The 19,522-nt window shown below is 34.5% G+C and overlaps 1 protein-coding gene across 1 annotated transcript in view; it reads right to left on the bottom strand.

Annotated features, from left to right (window-relative positions):
- The window catches only part of Xpr1 (xenotropic and polytropic retrovirus receptor 1), a 172,434-nt gene that overhangs the window by 56,961 nt on the left and 95,951 nt on the right, over nucleotides 1-19,522 (bottom strand). The window contains exons 4-7 of the mRNA XM_020165078.2: nucleotides 9,555-9,778; nucleotides 8,283-8,432; nucleotides 7,945-8,028; nucleotides 5,960-6,041 (exon numbers count right to left, since the gene is read on the bottom strand). Coding sequence (XP_020020667.2) covers nucleotides 5,960-6,041; nucleotides 7,945-8,028; nucleotides 8,283-8,432; nucleotides 9,555-9,778 — 540 coding nt within the window. The remainder of the gene's footprint in view (nucleotides 1-5,959; nucleotides 6,042-7,944; nucleotides 8,029-8,282; nucleotides 8,433-9,554; nucleotides 9,779-19,522) is intronic.

The raw sequence follows: 19,522 nt of genomic DNA on the forward strand, positions 1-19,522 counted from the left end.
TCTAAAGATTGTTTTCAGTTACATCCTGAATTGGTGATTTTCCCATCTCAGCAAACAAAGAGTTCACTTATCTTCTAATGTAAAGTTTTAATACTTGTTATGTAATATAGAATAATGTAGTATGATGAATAATGATAAAGGTGAATCAGATCTGAGAACATGAGAATAAGAAACAGAACATTAACTGTATACCAGAGACCCATTTCATATCCTCTTTCCAATTACCATCCATCCCTTACAGGTAAACACCATTCTTTCTAGCATAAATATTTTTGCCTTTTTTTTTTTAAGTTCTATGTAATCAGAATCAGGTGATATTACTTTTTATGTCTGGCTTCTTTGCTCAACATGTGTTTGTGAGATTCAACCATGTTCTTTTATGTGGTTGCTTTTCTTTCTTCTCACTACTATATCCTATTTCTCTGGGTCCAACGTACTATAATTTATTCTACTGTTGATAAACATCAGGATTATTTTCAGTTTGGGGATAATTACAAACAGAACTGTTACCAATGTTCTCTCATTCATGTCTTTTGCTGGATATATATATATATATATATATATATATATATATACACATTTCTATTATTAGAACTAGGGCTTAGGGTGTAGCTCAAGTGGAAGAGTGGGAGGCTCTGGATTTAATCCCCAGGACACCCCTCACATGAAGAAGAAAGGAGGAGGAGGAGAAGGAGAAGAAGGAAGAAGTGGGGAGGGGGAGAAGGAGAAAGAGGAGGAGGAGGAGGAGGAGGAGGAGGATATACTCTCTATTATTACATCTGGGTCTTTGGTTGATATATGTTCAGATTTGAAAAACAATACCGGGCTGGTGGAGTGGCTCAAGTGGTAGAGCACCTGGCTAGCAAGCATGAGGTTCTGAGTTCAAACCCCAGTGCCACCAAAAAAAAAAAAAAAAAGAAAAAAGAAAAACAATACCATGTAGTTTTCCAAAATGCAGTGCTCAGTTTTTACTTCCACTATTACCTCATTCATTTTAATATCTCCATGGTATTCCATTGTAAAGGGACAATATAACTCACTTAAAAAGTTTACAACTGACGGGCATGTGGGTAGTATCTAAAATTTTGTTATTATAACCAAAACGGCAAAGAATACCCCATCTTTGCAGCCATGTACAAGTATTCCTGTAGGCTAAATTTGTAAAAATAAAACTGCTTAATTAAGGTGATTATATTTAAGTTTTTTCCCAATATTACCAAATTATCCTCTAAAGAGACTGCAACAATTAATATTCTTACCACTAGTGTACAAGTGTCTATTCTATCTACCCTTGTATCTACTGTAAATGGTCAAACAAGTCAGTAAAATATGGCATACAGTTATTGTATCAAATTAATCAAAGGTTACCAGGAATCTGTAAGGAAGACAAGTTTTTTAAAATCTACACAGAAAACTTCTCATCTTCATGAAACTATGATTCTGGACTATATGATTTTCAGACAAATTATTAAATACCAGTTTATGTCCCTTGAGAAACCACAGCAATTACACATCTAATTTTTTGAATGCTCAAAAAAAAAAATCGTGCTTGTACATGCATTATGACTGCTGTGTTTCTCTGACGCTCAACACTGATATCTTCTGAGTACCCGCTGGGAGTTAAATAAATATAGACAGCTGGGTTTAACTATATTTACCCTCCCCCTCACCAACACACACAAAGATCAAACAAAGAAGGGTTCTGAGGTGACAGAACAGAATGCACAACACTGCATACATAAATCACACACATTAAAAAAGAAATCATACCAGACTACATCACAAAAATACAGCCTATATTTACTACACAAAACCTGAGCTTATCCTAAATTTAAAAAGCAACTTTCAATTAATTCATATACTTTCCATTAATTCATATGAAAAAAAAATTTTTTCTTACGTCTTGTTTGATGATGATGATGACAATGATGATGGTAATACAACCACATTCATTTTGAAAATAAGAGAAAAAAATTCCATCCACAAATGAGTAAAAGTATTTTCCTTACAGCAAGGACAACCTCCACTACATATACTTTTTCCTGATGTACTTCACAACTATAAACATTGTTTTATTTACTCATCCTTATCAGCTAGTCTCAAAGCTAGCTTTTTATCCTTTTCAGCTAATATCCTCCCCCTTCTACCCTAGGTGAATTTATCACCTCTCTCTTTCAGAACCCACTCCCTCCTCCTATATTCCATCATCACTCCAGGCCAACTAGATTTCTTTGCTTATCTGTCTCCCTCTCTGGGAATGCCTTTCATTCCATTAACGTCTGACTTAAATGCCATTTCTTCCACAGAGTCTTCCCTGATGGTCTCATTTAAAAGTAATCAGTTGTTCCTTTTAACTGTTTAGAATATTTAACACCTAACCTCACTGTGTATTGCTACTGGTTTGATATATGCTGTAATCTCTCTAGCATAATAAACTTCATAAGGAAAGGGATTTTCTTTGCTCTTAGGACTCATGGATAAAGCACAATTATGAGATGCATAAAATTACTTAAATGAATAAATGAATAAATTTTAAAACCATCCTGTAAATTTAAGGTAATAAATTCATTTAACAGATGAGGAAACTGTTTCAGAAAAGTTAATGGATGTCTGTTTTAAAATTTTTTTATTCATTTATTCACATGTGCATACATTATTTGAGCCATTCCTCCTCCCTGCCCCCACTCCCTCCCTCTTCTCCCAATGGATGTCTTTAAAGCAAAAACAACTAAAGACAACCAACAGTAGACCTGGAACTGAAACTCAGGCAGACCTTTGTGTTGTTTCCACAAACGGTAACTTAATAATCTAGGTCTAGATGTTTACTACAATATTTCTCTGTTTCCTATACCCTAAAGAAGCAAACTAGATTAAAATTTGATCATAAATTACATCAATGTTAAATCATAAGCTTAGAGTACACAATACTTAATAGAGTTAATTTTCAATAACTGGTGGGAAAGGGAACTCTAATAATATGAATGAAAACATTGTTAATAGGTAAAGTTCGTATGTTCTCTAAGTCATCACGGCTTGACTTATAATTTTATTATGTATAATTGACAGTGTTGAGGAGAATGGTTATGAGTAGAAATGAGTTATGCAAATTATTTCTTTAATGTCTCCAATGTGCCTGGCACTGTTAGGAACTTGAAATACAAAAATGAAAAAGTGTGACAGTGATTTAAACCTTCCTTGCTTATTCATTATTATGATTATTCAAAGTACAAAACAGAATAAAATGGATGCTTATACAATAACATGTTTCTAAATCATTTTTCTTTGTAGACTTCACTGAGAATTTAATTTTATAATACATTAAAACATTAAAATGTCACAGTTATCATTTAATATAACTATATAGACTCTTGAGGAATACCATGATTATATGCCTTGAAATTAAAAGTACCTGAGTACAAGAACCTGAGAGAGAGAGAGAGAGAGAGAGAGAGAGAGAGAGAGAGAGAGAGAGTGTGTGTGTGTTTTGTATACTTTCTATGTAGCATTTAATTTCATCTCTTCCCTTCTCTTTCATCCATTCAAACTTCGCCAAGCTGGGTGCAGTAACTGAAACCTATAATCTTAACTACTTGGGAACAGAGATCAGGAAGATAGTGATTTGAAGCCAAGACCCCCACTTCAACCAATGGCTTGGGTGCAGTGGTATCTGCCTGTCATCCCAACTATACAGGGAAGCATGAACAGGAGAATTAGAGTCCAACCTGGCCAGGGCATAAAGTGAAGACCCTATCTCAAAAACAAACAACACAAAAAAAGAGTCGGCAGCATGGCTCAACTGGTAGAGTGCCTAGCTAGCACAAGGATCTAAGTACAACTTCCAGTGCTACCAAAAAAACAAAACAAACACACACAATAAAAACTTCCCCAATAATTTTTGTGCCCCCACTATGTTCCACACAGTGTTCTAGCACTGAAGATACACTGGTGACCAGGAGAGACAGAAGCCCAAGCATCAAGGAGTTAACATTTTAGTGTGAAAACAGAGGCAAAAGAAAATATGTAATATACTGTCACTAAAATAATTATAATCATAAGCACTCTGAATAAAATTAACATAGGCTTAAGGGACTGAAAGATACAGAGTAGAATATTTAGGGGGAGGGTGACCAGGGAAGACCTTACTGAAAAATCTGAACAAAGACTTAAATGAAGGGACACAGTAAGCCATGCAGACACCTTAGGAAAGAGTTTTTAGGCAACCGCAAAAGCTCGGATCGAAATGAACACAGTGTTTTCAAAGAATAGTCAATATAAATGAGTGAGTGAGGAGGAGGATAGCAGGATGTAAGTAAGAAAGGTCCTGGGAGACAATATTCTATAGTGTCTTACTGACCATGGTAAGGAGTTTAGATTTTATTGGAAGAGAAGCCATGAATGGATTTTACATAGGAGAGTGACATAATCTAAATTACATTAAAAAAAAAAAAACACCACAGGCTGGTGGCTACAAAGAGGCCATAGTGGATATAAGGAGACAGTACAGAGGCTGCTTAGACAAAGATGACCCTAATGAAGGTGGTGAGAAATGGTCAGATTTAGAAGATATTTTGAAGACAGAGCAACAGGATTTGCTGATGGATTAGTGATGGAATATGGACAGAGGTAATGATTTGGATCTTAAATGTCCCCCAAAAGTTCATGTGTAAAAGGGCTGGTTTCCAACTGATGGCACTATTGGGAGATGGTGGAAACTTTAGTAGATCACTGGGAATGTGCCCTTGAAGAGTATATTGGGACTTCAGCCCCTTCCTCCTTACCATGAGGTAAGCAACTTTACTCCACCCCATGCTTCCCACCATGATGCTCTGTCTCGCTCTAGGCCGAAAGTGATAGGGCCAACTGATCAGTGACTAAAACCACAAGCCCAAATATTTCCTCCTTTTTAGTTGATAGTCTCAGGTATTTTGTCACAGTGATGGAAATCTGACAAACACAAGGGAAACACAGGCTAAAAGATTTTGGCCTGAGAAACTAGTAACAGTTGATGTGATCTGAAAGAAAAAACCTATTTGGGGTAAAAAAAAAAAAGCCAAGAGTTCTTTTGTCTATGTAAGTGTGAGATGCCTATTAAATATCCAAGTAGGCAATGAGATATCATTCAGAGGAGACAGGATATATACTTGGGAGTCATTAGCATATAGACGGCACTTATAGCCACAGGCTTGAATAAGATTGCCTAGGTAGGAAATGAATATTGCCAGTAGAGATTTGAGGATTAAATCCAGTGGGACTCCCAAACATTATAATGTCACAAAGAAGAATACTGCTAGTGAAGGAAACTGGGAAAGAACTACCAGTGAAATTTAACAGGAAAACCACTAGGGTATGGTTTTCCAAGAAAACCAATCTAAGAAAGTATTTCAAGAAGTAATAATAGACAATGTGAAATGCTATGGAAGGGCTGGTCAAATTCTTTGGAGAGACTTAGTAAAATTATGCTTCCTCACAATTCTATTATTTCTTGATGTTGGGAGTACAGTAGCTCTTAGCCATCCTTACTTCCTCTTTCTAATTTTTAACTTCTATAGAATATGAAATTATGTAACCAAACTTCTCAAAACTGTATGCAAAGCAGTTGTAAATAGGTTCTGGAAAGGATGTAAAAGCAAAGTAAATAAGCTTTACTGAGTGAATTTTGTAACATTTCTCTTCATCTATGATCAAGGGAGCTAAAGTTCTTGATAATGGAACTCTAAGAAAGTCTGAAGAAGTTGAATTAAAAACTGGAAAATGATGTAGAATAAGAGATCAGTGTTTTAAAGGACAACTATCCAAAGACAAAAATAGACAAAAAAAATTACCAAAAGACCCCACAAAATTTATAAGAACAAAAATTTAGCCCTGGCAAATTTCTTTAAATTGTTTTGGTAGATACAGAGGAGAAGATGACAGAGGCATATTAATAAGGATAGATTAATTCAAAATTTGAGCTACTTACCTGCAAGCACAAGGGTAATATTCAGTACAATGAATATTCCACAAAACAAGCCAACTCTAAAAGTAGTCCATGCTGGTGCAGGCTGTGGACAGAAAAACAGTGTTTTGAGTATAAGACAAGATATCAATTACATTCAGTACATGCTGTAAAAGTCATAAGCCTTAAAATTTTACAATGAAAATAGTATTTTATGATCTGATTTCATTTTTTTTTTGGAGACAGGGTCTTGCTTGTGTAGCCCAGGGTGGCCTAGAACTCTCTATGTAGTCCAGACTAACCTCAAACCCAAGATCCTCCTAACAGCCTCCTGCCTGCTGAGATTACAGGTGTGAACCACCATACCCAGCAATGATCTGAATTTTTACAAATCTGGACTAGATAATCAACCACCCTTTGTCATCGTATAACTAGCATGGAGTTGCCAGTTAGTCTAATTCTTTTATAAAAATGTAAGTTATGAAATAAAGAGGATTATAATTTTAGGCATCAAATTTTACATACACTGAAATATTGTTTTGTTTCTTTGAAGCACTGGGTTTGAACTCAGGGACTCATACTTGCTAGACAGGCATTCCTAATGCTTCTGCCACTCGACCAGCCCTACACAGAGGTTTTTTTATAGAGATTTGAAATGTAATTTCATTTTTATAACATATACATCTCTAAATTTTGTAAGTCAGTATTACTCAATTCAAGTTTACATATTTGGTACTATGAATAATTAGAGACAATGGTAAAAATAACATTTATTTTCCTATAGCACTTATGCTATTATACAGGCATAATTTAAAAAAATTTTTCAGATTGGTATATTAGAATCTCCAGAGCATGTAGGTTCAAATAATATTGTTCTTTATTGTAATTTAGTTTAAGTAACCTTAAAAATGACCATTTTCTAAAACAGAAAATTCCTGAGGTTTTAAACATAAGGGGATGAAAAACAGATAATCTTGTGAACTTTTTCATGCTGTGAGAGGTGGTATTGCACTTCAAATATTTTCAATGTTTTCTAAAACATTCAAGCCCCATCCTAAAAGTACTGAAACTCTTCCCACTTATTATTTGTAACAGAAATCTGTATAGTCAGTTTCAGAATAAAGGCATCCAAAAGGAAGATGGTCATTTGTTCTTTCTAAAAGAAAATGTTACTGTAATTTCAAAAATTGCACAGTTTATATATACAGATAATAAACATAGGGTATTTAGAGTGCTGTAAATGACCAGTAATAAAGTGAGCCTACATGCTTCATCAGGAAGCACAGCACTGTCACTAACTTCAAAGTCCCTGCCTATTCCTGTAAATGCACTCCAAAACACTTTTAACTTTTTTAATTAATTTCCTCATTTTTATCAGTTTATTCTAATATAAATGACACACAATAAACTATATATTTGAAGTATACAATTTGCATATTTTCTCTCTGGATGCTTTTAATATTTTTCTTTTTATCTTCTCTTTTCAATCAGTCTGACTATTATATGCCTATGGGCCTTTTTCTTTTTTTAAACACTGCTTTATTGAACAAACTGGCATACAGAGAACTAACTGCACATATGGGATTTAAAATATACAACTTGGTAAGTTTTTACTGCATATAAACACCTATGAAACTACCACCACAATCAAGATAATGAACACATTTATGACTCCCGAGTTTCCTCATGTCCCTCTGTCATCCTTTCCTCCTAGGCCAACCCTACCCAACTCCTCCCTGCCTTCTGGCAACCACTGATCACATTCCTATCACTATTTACTAGTTTGCACTTTTCTACTCTTGGGTGAATGGAATCAGAGTACGTACTACCCTACTGAGTGATGAGATTACAGGTGTAATACCACCATACCTGGATCCTGGTATCTAATTTTTTAAGAACTAGAATAGCAGCAACCACTTACAAACTTTGGATGAAAAAAATTTTAAGATAACAAAGCCAACCAACAACCACACTGAAAAGCAAGTAAGTCACTGGAAGCAAATACTAACCTGAGCAGCTCCCAAAGGAGGAACACGTAAGCGCTTCATAGCCTTTTGTCTATCACCATGTTCAAGTTCATTGGTCACTACAGCCTAGAAAGACAAGTTATTAAATTCTGAAGTAAGTTATTCTAAACTTCAGTGATGCACAAATAATTCTGTACCATTTCTATTATACTGTGATACAATGAATTTATGCTGATAAAGGAAAAGGAAAAAAATCATGAGTAAGACTATATGCATTCAAAGCTAGCAACTATTTACAAAGGAGAACAGAAATGCAGAATTATTTCTTTTAGAAAGACATATTATTGAAAATACATGGTAAATAAACAAGGCTATGATACCTCAGTTTCAGAGATGAGCTGAATGATTTTCTTGCATGTATAAAATGGGGCTACTTCTACATGAGTCACTCTCCAATCTGCTCCACGAGATGTTTCCAGGATTTTGTCGTGCTTTTTAAGGATTTTTCGAAACCCTGTAAAATTCAGATTCTACAGAAAGAAATGAGAAATACAATTATAATTTCTGCTATTACTAAAAAAAAGAAGAAAGAAAGAAAAAGAAAAAAAACAGTAAGCACTAAACATTGACAGAGCTGACTGGTCAAAGATTAAGTACCTAAGGAAATAGCAGTGCATTCATAACAGCCTTCACTATTAAAAGGATAAGACTCTTCTATCGTATATCACTCATTCATTTCAAGGTAGTACACTGTTAACAACACAGAGGGAATACAAACTACAAACTATTTCTCTTCCAAGTAAATTAAGGAGGGTTGGGGGGTGGCTTAAGCGATAACAGTGCCTGTCTAGCAAATGTGAGGTCCCGAGTTCAAATCCCAGTGCCAACAAAAACAAACCAAGTAAATTAATGAAAATCCTAAAGTCAAACATTTTCATTTCCATTTAACTATGTACAACAGTTCCCAAAACAGCTTATATTATTTTGTTGCTCTGGTCAAAAGAATATTTTTCAAAAAATGTTTTGCATTTACAATGCACTAAACACATTTACTTATTTCTTTGCTTTTTGAGTGACTGGTATTAATGTGCATTTTCCCTCCTACCAGACAAGCATGTATGCACCTGCAAGAAAAAAACAGAAGCTCAACTAGGTCTCTTAACTTTCATTTTCTTTCCATTCTTCAGTTTGTGAATCAGAGTACAAAAGAGTCAGCAGAAAAGAAGAACTGACCACACATACAGAGTCAGCTGATAATGGGTAGGAAATTTTGCTACTGGTTGGGAGCAATATAAAAGCTCTTACATAGCCAACAATGGTTTGGCAGACACATATTTATTTCTTCTCACCACTATCAGAGCTGCTTTTAAAAACAGAGAGCAAACCGTTAGTCCTGGAGTCAAAGGATACCCTAAAATATTATATAAAACTTTAGAAAACGAATCTTTAAAAATATCAAGTCCTGTCAATAGTTTTACTACCTCTGTTACATGGATTTTGGCCAATTAAAATATCTAAAATCTCAGTAAGAACCCCAAAAATAAATATGCCAATGATTTTCCATTTTGGATGGAAATTCAAAGGTAATTCTACTCATTGGATTTCCTCCCTTACTTAAAAATGCCACTCTCTGGGGTAAGACTCTTAAGTACCTGATAGTTCTGCAGCAGGATAAGACTGAGGTAGAGCTCGCTGAAGGCCAGTTTAAGGTCTTTAATATTCCTATGTTGGACACGTTCCTCATGGGACAGGTGGAAGACTGGCTTTCTGCGTTGCCGCAAGGTAGTAACACCAGTGCTTTCCTTCTGTGCATCCAGTGATGACTGAAGCTCATTATGAAGTGTAGCAAACTTGCGTTGAGCCTCTGCAAGCTTTTCTGTAAGAAATAATATAGAATCAGTAAGGTAGCCACTTAGTAACCATCTGAAAAATACTACATACAATATACTCACATACATATAATGAAAGAATGTATAAATTTACTTAAGGTAAGCTATAATAAATTAAAAACCTCAAGTACTTAATAAGAGCCAAAAGTCAGACTATTATGTGTAATATGAATGATCAACTTTTACTAAGGAACTAATACAATTAGTTTCTTAGTATTTCTGCTGAATTCAGAACTGTCAATACATTTACACATGGAAAAATGTAAAAAATCCAAGAAATGGAAAGAAAGACGACCTGTTACTTCCTGTGTGCTAGCACTAAGTCAAGAAACAAATTCTTCTCCACCTCGCAAATTCCTTACTCATTTTGCAAGGTTAATCTTAAGTATTGTTTCTATAAAGTATTCCTTACCTAAGAAGTCTGTCACAATTTAAAGTTCCATACACCTACATATACAGAACACGATCTAATTCTTTGTTTATATGTTTCACTTACTGACTGAATAACTGTGAGTTCTCTAAAGGCAATGGTTTTAAAAATCTTTGTGATGTTTTGCAATGAAATTTTATTTTAATACCTTCTTGAGGCATATTTATGTACCACAGAATTCAACTACTATAAATATATAATTCAATGATTTTTGGTCCATTTATAGGGCTGTGCAATCATCATCACAATCCAATTTTAGAACATTTTCATAACCTCATATACTTCCATCATGGCCACTAGGTGTTACTCTTTGCCTCCACCCCAACCTTGGGGAACCACTGATTGGCCTGTCGGATCTACAAATTTGTATGTTACGGCTAACTTTACTTAAGATGATGTTCTCCAGTTCCAACCATTTACCTACAAATGACTAAATTTCATTCTTCTTTGTGGCTTCACTGACTTCTTTGACTAAAATTCCATTGTATATAAATACTACATTTTCTTAAACCATTCATCAGTAGTGGGGCACCTTGACTAGTTCCATAGCTTAGCTATTGTGAACAGTGCTACAATAAACATGGGAGAGCAGGTGTCTTTGTTGTAAGCTGACTCACATTCCTTTGGGTACATCCCTAGGAATGGAACTGCTGGGTCAAATGTCAGATCTATTTTTAGTTTTTTAAGAAGCCTCCATACTGTTTTCCATAGTGGTTGTACTAGCTGACATTTCCATCAGCAGTGTATGAGGGTTTCCTTTTCCCCACATCCTGGCCAACATTTGTTGTTGCTTGTGTTCTTGGTGTTAGCCATCTTAACAGGGTTGAGGTGGAATCTGAGTGTGGTTTTGATGTGCATTTCCTTTAAAGCTAATCCATTTTGTATCATAAGTATGTTAGGTTTTGTTCCTTTTATTTCTGAATAGTATTTCATTGGGTGGATAAACCACATTTTGCTTAACTATTCATCAGTTGATGGACATTTGGATTGTTTTTAGTTTCTTTTTAAGTTTAAAATAATGTTTTTTATATTCTCATACAAGTTTAGTGTTATCATCTTTATCTTTGTATCTTAAAAGACCCAACATATAAAGATGGTCCCTGACTTAAAATACTTGGTTTATCATTTTTTTAAACTTAATGATGGTGAGAAAATGATATGCAGTCAGTAGAAACTGTACTTCAAAATTTGGAATTGTGATCTTTTCCCAGGCTAGCAATACATATACATGTGCAATGATACCCTCTTGCAATGCTGGGCGGCAGCAGCACAACTCCCACTCAGTCATACCATCACAAAAGTAAACAAGTATCCCCAGCATTTTCTGAATACAGGTTTTCAAAAACTTACATGAAATAATCAACACTTTATTACAAAATAGGTTTTATGGTAGGTAATTTTGCCCAACATGTAAGGTAGGCTAGGCTACTGGTGGATTAGGTGTATTAAGTGCATTTTAAACTTATATTTTCAACTAAAAATAGGTTTACTAAAAAGTAACCTATATTAGGTTGGGAAACATCTGTAGTAGGAGCAAATCCATGTTTGCTAAATGAATGAACAAATGAGTAAAAAGTTCCCTCTAATAATTCACATTTCCTTGTGATAATGGACAAGAAACGAAAATTTCAAAAGTATTTTTCTACTTTCTTTAAACTAATGATTTTTTTCTTAAGGACCTAACTATCTAAAGGAGCATATGAGAATTCTGGGGAAGTAAGGGAGTGTTAAACATATGTGGTTTGAAAAAACCATATTCAATATTAGTATAGTTATTGCATAAGCTTTTCAAAGTTTAAAAAGGATGGGGAACATTGCTTCTAACTAAGCATCCAAGTCTATCTTGCCATGAGACCTGTTTTCCACAGCCAAATCACCAAAAAGCTCAATATGAGACTGCACAGAACTTGGAAAAGGGTATGTGTACATTTAGAATATACTTTGATGTATCAGCATATTTACAAAAAATTAAAATGAGCAATTTTACAAATACTAATGAAAATAGCCTATTTGGGCAATGATTTTCAATTTCTATTAATGCTAATAAATCAAGTGACAGTGAATATGAGAACAGATTGTTGCTTTAAAAGTACATGTCAATACCATAGACATTCACATAAAATGTTTGATGAAACAAACATTTGTTTCAACGCAAACTATGTGTCCCTCTCAGAGTTAAAAATAAGAATTAACATTATCTTTTTCTCTACCAAACACATCTATTTTCACTAGAAGAGTAAACCTACTATACTGTTATGGAATTGAGAATAATTCTTTTTTTTTAATTGTTTTATTATTCATATGTGCATACAAGGCTTGGGTCATTTCTCCCCCCTGCCGAGAATAATTCTTTATAAAATTAATGTCTTATGATATTTTTATTATTTACCTATCTTGGAATGTTATCATCTTGCTGATTCAATTTATGGACCTCAGAATCATTTGAAATATAAAGTAAACTTACAAAAACACTGGCCCATCATAGAGGACTCAATATAGTTAATTTTCTTACATTATATGCAACTATGACACTGCTTTCACCTGGCTTTTTTTTTTTTTTGCAGTACTGGAATTTGAACTCAGGGCCTTCATCTTGAACCACTCTGCCAGCCCTTTTTTGTGATGGGTTTTTTTGAGATAGGGTCTTGCAAACTATTTGCCTGTGATGGCTTTGAACCATGATCCTCCTGACTTCTGTAGTCTGAGTAGTAAAATTATAGACATAAGCCAATGGTGCCTGGCTCACGTGGAATTCTTACCAGTTGAAACTGTCTATCTCAAATTCTAAAAAGGACCTAGCAGAATGCTAAGTCATGAATTAGTAATGTTTTTCCAAAAAGGACCCCTCCTTTCCTTTTCCCATTTTAAAATATTTTTAAACTGAGTTTGTTCATGATTCCACTAGAAGATAGCCACTATTTTTATTAGGGTACTTTATCTGTACAAAATAATGGGTTTGTGATGTTTTCACACCTGAATTTAACATACTTTGGTCATGTTCATGCCTTCCATAATCTTCTTTGATACCTCTTTCACCATCCCCTTCCTGATCCCTAATAGTCCCCCTTTTTACTTCCATATACTTTTTCTTCACTAAATTCACATATGTGAAAACGTGAAATTCTTGTGAGTCTACCTTATTTCATTTAACAACATTATCTTCAGTTCTACCCGTTTTCCTGCAAATGACATAATTGTATTCTTCTTTATGGCTGAATCCTATGTTGTGTACTTATAATATATTTTATTTACCCATTCATCAATGGATGGGGCACTTAAGGCTGATTCCACAATTTGGCTACTGTGAATAATACAGAAGTAAACATGGGTGTATGGATTGTATCTCTATTATATGCTGATTTATATTCCTTTAGATATATGCCCAGGAACAGTAGAGCAGGATCATATGATAGTTTTATTTTAAGATTTTTGAGGAATCGCCATACTGATTTCCACAGTGGAAGGCTGATTTACATTCCCACAAACAGGGTTTCTCCTCCCTCTTCTGAAACCACTCCCCCACATCCTTGTCAATCTTTGTTGATTTTTGTTTTCTTGACAGCCATTCTGGTTGGGATGAGATAGAATCTTGGTCTAGTTTTGATTTGCATTTATAGGCTAAAAAGGCTGAACATCTTTTCATGTGCTTATGAGCCATTTTTGGACATTTTTATTTGAAAAGTGTCTATTCTATTCACATGCCCTTTTATTGATTGGATTTTTTTGTACTTTTGGTGTTTGACTTTTTGAGTTCTTCATGCATTTTGGGTATTAATCCCCTGTTGGATGGATAGCTGACAAAGATTTTCTCCCATTCTGCAGGCTGTCTCTTCACTATTTTTTATTTTGCTATGTAGCTGTTTTTTAATTTGATGTAATCCCATCAAATTGCTATTATTCTTGAGCTACTGAAGTCCTACTCAGAAACTCCTTGCCTATGCCTATATCTTAAAATTTCTCCCCTAGCAGTTTCAAAGTTTTGGATCTTACAGTAAGGTCTTTGATCCATTTCAAGCTGATTTTTTAACAAAGTGAGAGATATAGACCTAGTTTCAGTCTTCTACATATGGATATCAAGTTTCCCTAGAGAAAGAGGCACTTTTTTAATACAGTGCACATTTTGGTATTTTTATAGAAAATCAGATAGTTTTGGCTGTGTAGGCTTATTTCTGAGTCTTTTATTCTGTGCTGTTAGTCTACATGCCAATTTTTGTGCCAGTATCACAGAGTCAGGTATGACTTTGTAGTATACTTTGAAGTCAGGTATGATAATAATGCCAGTATAGTTCTTTTTGTTCAGAAGAGCTTTGTCTATTTGAGATTGTGTTTTCAGATGAATTTTAGGTTTTTTTTTTTTCTATTTCTGTGAAGAATATAATTAGAATACTAATGGGGATTGCACTAAATCTGTAGGTTACTTTTGGTAATATAGCCATTTTCACAATATTAATCTGCAAATCCATGAACATGGGAGGGCTTTCCATCTTCTAGAGTCTTCTTCAATTTCTTTCTTTACTATTTTATATTTTGCTTTGCAAGGGCCTTTGGTTAAGATTATACCTAGGCTTTTTTTTTTTCTTTTTTTGAGGCTATTATGAATGGGACTATACTGCTGGTTTTTTCAACAAGTTTCTTATGTACAGAAAAGCTACTTATTTTTGTATGTTAATTCTGTATCCTGCTACTTTGTTGAAAGTGTTTTTCAGATCTAGGAGTCTTGTGATAGACTCCTTTTGAGTATTTTAGATATGGGATAATTTCACTTCTTCCTTTCCTATTTACATCCCTTTTATTCCTTTCTATAGCCTTAAGGCTCTTGCTAAAATTTTAAGGACTAAGTTGAGTAAGAGTGGTAAAAGGGCCCCCTTATACTGTTCCTGATTTTAAATAAAATGCTTTCAGTATTTCCCCAAAAGTATAATGCTGGCTATCTGTTGTATATAGGCTTTATTATGTATGATCCTTGTATTCCTAGATTCTTTGGGGATTTTTTTTTTTCAAGAAGAGATACTAAATTTTATCAGAGTTTTTTTTTTCATGTATTAAGATAATCATGTGATTTTTTTCCCTGATTCTATTTATGAAGTGTTTTACTTTTATTGAGCTGCATATATTGAACCATCCTTGCATTCCTGGAATGAAACTTAATCATGGTATATAATCCATCTAATGTGTTGCTGAATTCAGTTTGCAAGTATTTTAGAGAGTATTTTTGCATCAGTATTTATGAAGAAAATTAGGACCCCTTCCTTTCCAAAACTCTTCTCTCATGGTCTTTTAATTCTGAAATATTTAATCTATAAAGCTAAATAAATGTCTATCTCGTGCAAGCAAAAACATTAAGTAACTTACATCAGATTTTCTGAAAACTAAACAGTAGTTTCTGACTCTTAACAAGTGGAATACTAACAAACTTGAGTAAGATGGTGGACTAGAGATACCTGGCACTTTCCCATATTTTCAGGAATCTGAAATAAAATCTTAGAGAGATGATGGGGGTATGGAAGGCAGAGAAAGCTGTAGACAAAGAACAGAGGAAATTCAGAAATACTGAACTTTAGATTTATAATGGGGTTATAGGAAAAAGAGAAAAGGAAACCCTCCTTAGGAGACCTTACATACACACAAGCTAGATAAAACCAGCTGGCACTCTCCAAAAGAATAAACTTTAAGATGGGCGATCTGTACAATGCGTGGCAAGCATTTTTCAACTCACTAGGAGTCACCTCAAAACAGTTCTGAAAAATAAATATGCCTTAGTTGAGGAAAGCAGAAGACCCTATGGTTTTGTATCTCCAAACTCCCACTTTTCCTCCCTTCAGCTAAAAACAAACAAAAAACAAGTACTCTGATAACCCTGTGTGAACTCACAAAACTTTTTGGAGCTGGGACTCAAATTCATGAACACAGAACTACTTTGGTGAAGAGAGGAAACTGCGAATGAGAGCCATCCCACTGGGAGTGACTGCTGAAACCACCATGAACTTTGAGCGCTACCTGGCACAAGTTAAATGAGGAACACATGGGAATCATGTGAGGAGTGGACAATGAGCTCTGGGTTGGTGTGAGCCTAAACAATGTGGACATCACCACAAATCAAGTGGGGAGGGAACCTGGAGTCAACCTGAGTAAGAAAGGAGCCTAGAACAAACTGGAACATCAGGAGTTACTGGCCCTTGGGAGGTTAGAATTTACCACCATGCCCAACTGCAAACAGCATTTTCTCTTCTTCTTGTGCCAGGGATCAGGATCAGGGCCCTGCAAGAGCTGTGCTGGTTGGACACTCTGCCAATAGCTACATCCCCACACCAGGCAACCCTCTGGTTTAACCTGCTTGGACTTCAAAACAAAAAGCTCTAGGTGTGAGAGGGAAATCCACCCTCCTCAACAAGAAAGAAATACTAACTGATGTTATTCTTCCCTTTTTTTTCATTTTTGCAATTGTTATTGTTATCTTTTTTTATCTTCTTTTCTGCTTTCTCTTCTTTGTGCATATTTTAGAGAATTCCCTTCCTACCTTATACTTTACCCCTTTCCTATTGCTTCACTTCATTTCCCCAGTCCTCCTCCTTTTTATTTGTTAATGTCTTCCTATCGTGCTTCATCTCTTTTCCTTTCTCCCATTTTCCCTCCATTTTATTATTCAATTATTAATACTTATCCTTTTAAGTTTTTTAGACACCTCATTTATTCTATAACGGTTTTAGTTACTTTCCTTTGTAGCCTATTGGGAGAGGGGTTGATGCTTAGAATTTGTGTGTCTGTGTGTGTGTGTGTGTGTGTGTGTGTGTGTGTGTGTTTACAACTTTTTAAACTGCATGTAAAGATTTGGGTTATGAATTGTTGGTTTCATTACTGTTGTCTGTTTCCTCTCCTCTAAATGGCAGAGAGATATCCAACCTAACAGACACATAAATTGCAACACAGAAAAACAAATAATATGAAAAAGCAAGGCAATATGACTCTCCAAAACCTCATAATACTTCAAAAACCAAATAAGATACTGAAATGACTGAAATGCCAGATAAAGAATTCAAAACCTTACTTCTAAAGATGATCAATGACAACAAAGAAGACTCAAACAAACAGGTAAATGAAATAATAGAAATCAATTCAAGACCTGGACAAAATGGAAAAGTGAGACATGTTAAAACTACTGCATAAATGGGGAGAGGGGGTGATAATGGAGAATAATGCAGTGGGTGAATTTAACTAAGATATATTGTAAGCACTTCTGTAGTCACAATGTATCCCCAGTATGACAATAATATGATAATAATTTAAAGAGAAAACATACTAGAAAAAAAATACCCAGATGAAAATGTTGGAAATGAAAAGCTCAATAAATCAAATAAAAAACAAAAATAGAAAGCACCACTAGAAAAACACTTCAAGCAGAAGACAGAACAGGAATTGAAGAAGAATGAATAACAGGGATTGAAAACTGAGGAATAATTACATTTAGACAACAAGAAAAAAAAAACAACAACAACAAACATGACTACAACCTGAACATGACTACAACAAGAACTCTGGGACACAATCAAGAGACCAACCTAAGCTCCATGGGTTACAAAAAGGAGCTGAAATACAAACTAAAAACACAGAAAACTTAATTCAATGAAATTATAAAAGAAAACTTCCCTCATCTTGGAAAAGTTATGTACATCCATGTTCGAGAGACATTTAAAACCCCAAATAGACATGACCAGAAAAGAACCACTCCACCATTTTAACATTACAGTTAAAATGCCAAGACTAGAGAACAAAATAAGGCTATTAAAGCTACAAAAGAAAAACATCAAGTTACTTGCAAAGGCAATAAATCAGTATTACCTTAGATATCTCAGCAGAAACACTAAAACCCAGGAAAGTATGGAATGATATATTTCAATCCCACAAAGAAAATGCTTGCCAACCAAAAGAACCATATCCAGCAAAGTTATCCATCAAAACTGATGGAGAAATAAAGACCTTCCATGATATGCACAAAGTAAAACAATTCCTGACCACTGAACCAGACCTGCAGAAGATACTTAAAGGAATACTACACACAGAGAAAGAAAGAAACGGAAGAGCTCGAGAAACAGTAAGTTTCACGAGAGGAATAGATGAACACATGAGAAGTAGAAAAGAAATCTATTCAACTCAGTAAGCCAGCAAAATCCTAAAATGAACAAATAAGGGCAAAAGAAAAGAACAAACAGTACTCAAATCAACCTGGAAAAAGACCAACAAAATCACAGGAATCAGGAAACAGCTTTCAGTAATAACTCTTAAGATAAGTGTCTTACTTTTTTTGAATTAAAAAATAAGACCCAGCTATTATCTACAAGAAACATACCTCACAGGCAAAGACACACACAGACCAAAGGTAAAAGGATGGAAAACAATATACCAGCCTGCAGAAGCAGAAAGCAAGCAGGAATAGCTATATTCAAATCTGACAAAGCAGATATTAAGCCAAAATTAGTCAGAAGAGATAAAGAACCACTGGATATAAGGGACAAATTGGTCTACAATACAGTAACAGTGGAAGACTTCGACACACTATTCCCATCAGTAGATAGGTCATCCAGATGCCCCCCTCCAAAAAAAACTCAACAAAGATACCTCAGAGGTAAACTGAACCACATATCAAATGGACCTAACATATATCTACAGAGTATTCTATCCAATAGCTGTGGAATACACATTCTTCACAACAACCAACAGAACTTTCTCAAAAATGCATCAGATTCAAGGTCATTAGTCTTAACAAAGTAAAAAAAATCAAAATAATTTCCTGTACCTTAAATAGATCATAATTGATTAAAATTAATAGCAAGAGAAACTATACAAACTATGCAAACACATGGCGATTGAAAAACACTTTTTAATGATCAGTCGGTAAATGAAGAAATCAGTGAGGAAATTCAAAATTCCTATAATCAAATGAAACTGAAAGCACACCTTACCAGTTCTTTTAGGAAACAGCAACAGCAGTGTTAAGAGGAAAATTTATACTTGTAAATGCCTACATTAAAAAATCACAGAGATTTCAAATAAATAACTTAATGATATACCTAAAGCTCTTAGAAAAACAAGAAAGCTGAACCAAAAAGCAGTAGATGGAAACAAATTTTAAAAATCAGGGCAGAGATTAAGGAAATAGAAACTAAAAGAACAATACAAAGAATCAAACAGAGAGTTGGTTTTTTTGAAAAAAATAAGATTGACAAGACACTTAAATAAACTAAAAGAAAGAAAATAAGAGAAGAAAAAAGGGATATGACAATAAATAGCAATGAAATTTGGGGAA

Source organism: Castor canadensis, chromosome 11, assembly GCF_047511655.1.
Source record: "Castor canadensis chromosome 11, mCasCan1.hap1v2, whole genome shotgun sequence".
Taxonomy (NCBI): domain Eukaryota; kingdom Metazoa; phylum Chordata; class Mammalia; order Rodentia; family Castoridae; genus Castor; species Castor canadensis.